This window comes from Lucilia cuprina, chromosome 3 (genome assembly GCF_022045245.1).
Source record: "Lucilia cuprina isolate Lc7/37 chromosome 3, ASM2204524v1, whole genome shotgun sequence".
Lineage (NCBI taxonomy): Eukaryota > Metazoa > Arthropoda > Insecta > Diptera > Calliphoridae > Lucilia > Lucilia cuprina.
This window is the reverse complement of record NC_060951.1, coordinates 50,250,839-50,256,824: the sequence shown is the minus strand read 5'-3', so window position 1 is coordinate 50,256,824 and position 5,986 is coordinate 50,250,839. Positions and strand designations below refer to the sequence as shown.

At 28.5% G+C, this 5,986-nt stretch overlaps 1 protein-coding gene across 1 annotated transcript; it reads left to right on the top strand.

Annotated features, from left to right (window-relative positions):
• The first annotated feature begins 792 nt into the window (after positions 1 to 792).
• On the top strand, positions 793 to 3,987 carry LOC111686936 (BTB/POZ domain-containing protein 9). The gene is made up of 5 exons (XM_023449329.2): positions 793 to 1,222; positions 1,305 to 1,789; positions 1,850 to 1,957; positions 2,188 to 2,950; positions 3,013 to 3,987. The coding sequence occupies exons 1-5, from the start codon at positions 1,144 to 1,146 to the stop codon at positions 3,480 to 3,482; spliced, it is 1,905 nt and encodes a 634-aa protein (XP_023305097.2). The 5' UTR covers positions 793 to 1,143; the 3' UTR covers positions 3,483 to 3,987.
• Positions 3,988 to 5,986: the final 1,999 nt, after the last annotated feature.

Sequence of the window (5,986 nt, the reverse complement as noted above, 5' to 3'; positions counted from 1 at the left end):
AAAAGTATGAAAAAACTAGTTGATTTTGTGTTCAATATTTATTATTTTTTTTGCATATTTTTCTTTGTTTTGTTTCTTTTTATTCGTTTTCATTCTGTTTGTATTTACCTTGCTTCTATATGTACCTTTGTTTATTTTGTATGAGAGAAAGAGAGAAAAAATGTATCTACAAAAACACTAGCCAGCTGTTGTCATTCCATTTTGACTTTAATAAAAAAAGGAAGGTTGGCAATGTTGGTCGACGCAAATATAAATGAAGTTGATAATGCCGTGCACTTAAACGACGATAAGCAGATAAATGTGTTCTAGTCGACTAAACTTAGCCGTCGAACAAAATGTCAAAGACTTGGAGAAAGGATTTGTTTTTAATTTTTAAGAATTTTTTATTCATCCCTACATGATTTCTCACACAACTTTTGAGCTTGCTCTATTTTGTTGTTATAAACAATATATTTGCTTCCAAAATCCCACTTTCTGATCTCTCGGATTCCGTTTTTGTTTAGCCCTTACAGGGTCAAAAATAATTTATGTCTAGAAAAAAACTTGAAATACTTTTAAAATACGGAAGATCTTTCAAAATCTCAATTATAAATATAATAAGGTCTTTATTTTAATCTAAAAGAAAAAAAATATGCATAAAAATGTCGAATATATTCGACAAAACCAGGGAAAGGGTTAAAAACGTTGAAAATTTAAAAACTAAACGTACATAGTTGAAAACTTAGCCGGCATAAACTCGATTTTAAGCCGCCGCCGACATATTTAGTGTCATTCGCCGTGCCATTAATATTTGTCGGCGCAGGGCTCTGATTCCATTCCAGCGCAAAAATTGGTAGAAATAGAAAAAAAACAAACATTTCTACGTTTTACCGGAATAATTTTGATACTAAATCGGGCCAAATCCATTAAAAACTTTTAAAATAATAGCCATTAAAATTATGAAAACTACATAAATAACAAAAGACAATAAAACAAACATCAATAACAGGGAAGTGTATATAAAAAAAGAAGCTACAAAGACAAAACAAAAAAGAAAATTAGATAAGAAAAAATACAGAATTTTTTTTATCGCAAAACGTATTTGAAACTAAATCAATTTCAATTGCATGTTGGTAAAATTAAGTTTACGAAATATTTTTGGACATGAGTAGCCAAAGTCACCGTAAAATGTCTGGCATACGTTTGCCAAATAAACCACGAACTGATGAAATAGAACTTACAGGTAATGTCACAGCAAAACAAATACATTTTTCTTGTATACATTTTTTCATTGCGCTCTGTGTGTCTGGGTGTTTTTCTTCTAGAACTTTTTTCCGCCCAAATGGCTCAACTTTGCTTAAATGATGATTACTCCGATGTCGCCTTTATTGTGGAAAATCAAAGGCTGCCCGCACATCGTGTTATGCTAGCTGCTCGCAGTGAATACTTCCGTGCGCTTTTGTATGGTGGCCTCTCTGAGTCGAATCAATCGGAAATACATCTTAAGGTGCCAGTAGATGCTTTTAAGGCTTTACTGCGTTACATTTACTCCGGTCACTTGTCGCTAACACAAATGGATGAAGATAACATATTGGATACATTGGGTTTGGCCAATCAGTATGGTCTTTCCGAATTGGAATTGGCCATATCTGATTATTTGCGCCAATATTTGGCCTTGTCAAATGTTTGTGCTATTTTGGATGCGGCACGTCTTTATAATTTAGAGAAATTGACCAGAGTTTGTTTGACATTTATGGATCGTAATGCTGCCGATATATTACAACATGAATCTTTTAAGAATTTATCAAAAGTATAGATTTTATATTTACTTCTTTTGTTTATTTTTAACCAATGTTTTGTTTACATTTAGGAATCTCTAGAGGAGGTATTGAGACGCGATTCTTTTTTTGCTCCCGAGGTGCAGATATTTGTAGCTGTTTGGGAGTGGTGCAAGCACAATAAAAATGTTGATATACAGGTAAGTGACTTTCTAAAAAAAGAAATTTTACCATAATTATTTTTTCTATAAAATGAAAATTTAAGGAAAATTTTCTAAAAAAATCTTTTTTAAAAAATTTAAAAATATATTCAAAGATTTTTATAAAAAGAACATTAACCAACGTTTTTTTTTAATTAATGTTATAATAATTATAAAAATCAAAGTTTTTAATTTAAAATTTATTTAAAAATATTTTTTTTATAACTTAGTCTGTCGTTTCTTATGTACGCCTACCACTCATGAATCTCGAACATCTACTACAAGTTGTACGACCATCAGGCATCTTAGAACCCGATAAGCTTTTAGATGCCATAGAAGAACAAAATACATCAAAATATTTACCTTATCGGGCTGCCTTGTGGCCGGAAGAAAATGTAGCCACTGCAAAATTTGTATCACGTACCATACAAGGAGAATGTCGTGCAGAGCTACTAAATGGCGATGTTAGCACTTATGACATGGAAAAAGGTTATACACGTCACTGCATTACAGATACCAACGATAGCGGTATTACTGTAGAACTTGGCACAGCTTGTATAATAAATCATATTAAGATACTACTTTGGGATCGTGATAATCGTGCTTATTCATATTTCATTGAAGTTTCTGCCAATCAAATACAATGGGATCGTGTTATTGACTATTCCCAATATCACTGTCGATCATGGCAGTTTTTGTATTTTCATGCCCGACCAGTGCGTTATATTAAATTGGTGGGCACTCATAATACCGTGAATAAAGTATTTCATGTGGTGGCTTTAGAGGCCATGTACACTACCAATTTACCAAAAGTAATTAATGGCATTGTTGCGCCCACAGCTAATGTGGCCACCATTGAAATGAGTGCAGTAGTGGTGGATGGTGTTAGCCGCACAAGAAATGCTTTAATTAATGGTAATTATATTGACTATGATTGGGATTCAGGTTATACTTGTCATCAATTGGATAGTGGCGAAATTTTAGTTCGTTTGGGTATGTTAATTCATTTATTTTATAAATAATTCTTATATTAAATAGTTTTTGTCTTTTTGAAGGACAACCCTATATAATTGGTTCAATGCGTTTATTGTTATGGGATTGTGATGATCGCAATTACAGTTTCTATATTGAAACATCGACAAATCGCAAAGATTGGGTTATGGTTGTAGACAAACGTAATGAAAAAGCTCGATCATGGCAAAATTTTTCATTTAATCCCTTACCAGTCGTATTCATACGTATAGTGGGCACACGTAATACCGCAAATGAAATCTTTCATTGTGTCCACTTGGAATGTCCGTCACAGGATCCGAATTTTATACTTATTGAAAAAGAAAAACAACGTGCTGTAGAAGAACGTAAACAACAACAACAACATAAACTTGCCGATAATCAACCCAGTTCAAGCAGAGGAAGTACGCCACGCCTGAATTTAAATTTAGACCAAGCGCCGCAAGTAGAAGAAGGTGTACTCGTCCAACTTGACAATAGTTATTTAGAAGAAAACAATAAAGTATTATTATAATGTGAACATTAAAAATGAAAAAAATACGAATATAAAATACCAAATAATATCTCCAAAAAGATTTTATTTTAGTAATTAGCTTGTTTATAAAGTTTATATATTTAAAATAATCAAATCTTAAGCAATAGTATTTGTAAATTTTTATCTGCATGATTTACAAAATTAATTAAAGCAATAATTTATTTCTTTTCGAATAGACGCTCTGTTTAAATAAAAATATAATTGACTTTTAGATGTAAATTTGTCAAAATCAACTTTGTCTAGCAGTTAAACTGTTAGATTAAATGTTGTCTCCGATTTTGTTGTAAAAGGTACAAATTTGATTAATACACTTGTTTGCATGCTTATTAATTATTATTGTTTATTGTGCAAAGCCAATAATTCTTTAACATTCACACTTTAAAATTATTATATTTTGCTTAATTTATATTATTATTAAACATTATAATTTATAAATTAAACCATTATTTTGCTAAAAATAAACAACATTTTTAAGAAATATGTATTTAATGCTGTGTATATTTATTTTATATTTATGTGTATTACGGACGTCTAATTTAGAGTTTTAGCTTAATATTTTGGCTAAAATTTGATTTTTAAGACTCCAATATTATGTTTATGAGTATATTTTACTCTAAAAACAAACACTTCTAACCAGTTATCCATTTTTGTTCTTAATAAAATATTTGTAAATAAAATGTTTAGTTAAAAACTAATATTTAAGGAATACTTATACTCGGATCTTAATAAAATATCAATTAATACCACTCTCAAAGCTATTTTTGACTATTGTCATCAATAAAGTTTTGTATATTAAATATTTTCCGTTTAATTTTATTGTAACATACTACATATGATCAAATATATTTCAAGGCAAATGTGTTCTAAACATAAACTTTCCTTTAATGGTCACAGATGTTGTCTCATCCTAGTTTACCAAAAAACACACGCAAAATGATAACTTTTTTGGTTTTCTGCTTCATTTGTGTGTCAGTATACATTTACGCGTTTGAAAGCTCAAGGAATATTATTTACTTGACCTCACTTTTTGGTTAGCTTGACATACAAACAACATCTTTTGGGCATACTACATAAATAAACATGAGAAAATTTAAGAGTGTGATTGCTTTTTGTTTTTTTCACGCTATTTACTTTTCTTCTACACACTGTAGCAAAACCAAAAGTCAATATTGACACAGATTGGTAAAATCAACTTTTTCTATTTTTTCCAATATATGTAAGTGTATTCTTCAAAATGATAAATGTTCTACTTTATTGAAAGTTAAAATAACAAGGAGAAGAATAAGAAAATTATATAAAAATTAATCATATAAGTAATTTATCATCGCGCCAAGATATATACATATATGTGGAATAATATCCTTACATATGCTAATTCATTTACATATTTAAATAATAAACCCTAAAAATATAATTTTTTTACTACCTTTTACTATTATTTCGCACACAAAAGTAACTCACGTAGTGAATAAGTTTTTCATTGTAATAGAAAATGATTTAGGTTAATCTTGATAATTTAATATACAATACAGTTTTACCTTTTCACTAAAAATTTGGTGTTTATTTTACCACATAAAAACTACTGAAATCAAGGAAAGAAAAGAAAAAGTAAAAGTACGCGTTATTAACCTTCTAACACATTCAGTGAACAGTTGAAATACTCACATTCACTTAAACTTATACAATGTAAATTCTAGGTGTAAGTAAAATTGTTCGTTCAGCTGCATAAATGTTGAGGTAGGCTTTTTTTGTATCTACTTAGCTTAAGGCTAATCATTTATAATATACACTCACCTCTATACATATCCACTTGGATATTATTTTATGGCCTATAAAGTCAATGGATACGCTTACTTATTAAATATGCAGAGAGTGTTTTGTATGAAATTTTATAGGGTACGAAAAAATTTGGTTGTGAACCCTAAGGTGAATGTGTCAAAAGTTTTAACTGTTAGATATCAGCTATATCTTGAATGGGTGTAAATCATGAAAAAAATGGTAAAATTGCAATAAAAGCTATTAAGTTGAAAATTATGAAATATGTTTATTTTTGCGATTTAGAAAAAAATTTTGAAAGAGATAATTATACATTATTTTTAATGGTTATGATTAATGGATTTTCATTATCAATAATATCACTTAAAAAATCTTACATATTTGCAAATAAAAGTAATAAACAAAATTTAGCGAAAATTCTCTAGAAAAAGAGAATTTTGAGATATTTTGTTAAAAAATGTATTAATTTGTTTTAAAATTTTAAACAATTGAAAAATTTCTAATATATTGTAACTTTTCTATAAAAGGAAAATATTTTATTTAAATTTATCAAAATGTAAAAGAGAATTTGTAAAAATTTTCTATAAAAAGAGAATTTGTAAAAATTTTCTATAAAAATAAAATTTGTAAAAAATTTCTATAAAAAGAATATTTGAAAAAATTTTCTATAAAAGAACATTTCCAAATTTTGTTTAAAAAAAGAATTT

Bases quoted from the DNA above. Each gene is read 5' to 3' on its own strand.
- LOC111686936 (XM_023449329.2), top strand. From the start codon at position 1,144: ATGAGTAGCCAAAGTCACCGTAAAATGTCTGGCATACGTTTGCCAAAT. The intron at 1,790-1,849 runs GTATAGATTTTA...GTTTACATTTAG, and splicing joins CTTTTAAGAATTTATCAAAA to GAATCTCTAGAGGAGGTATT. The intron at 1,958-2,187 runs GTAAGTGACTTT...TTTATAACTTAG, and splicing joins ATAAAAATGTTGATATACAG to TCTGTCGTTTCTTATGTACG.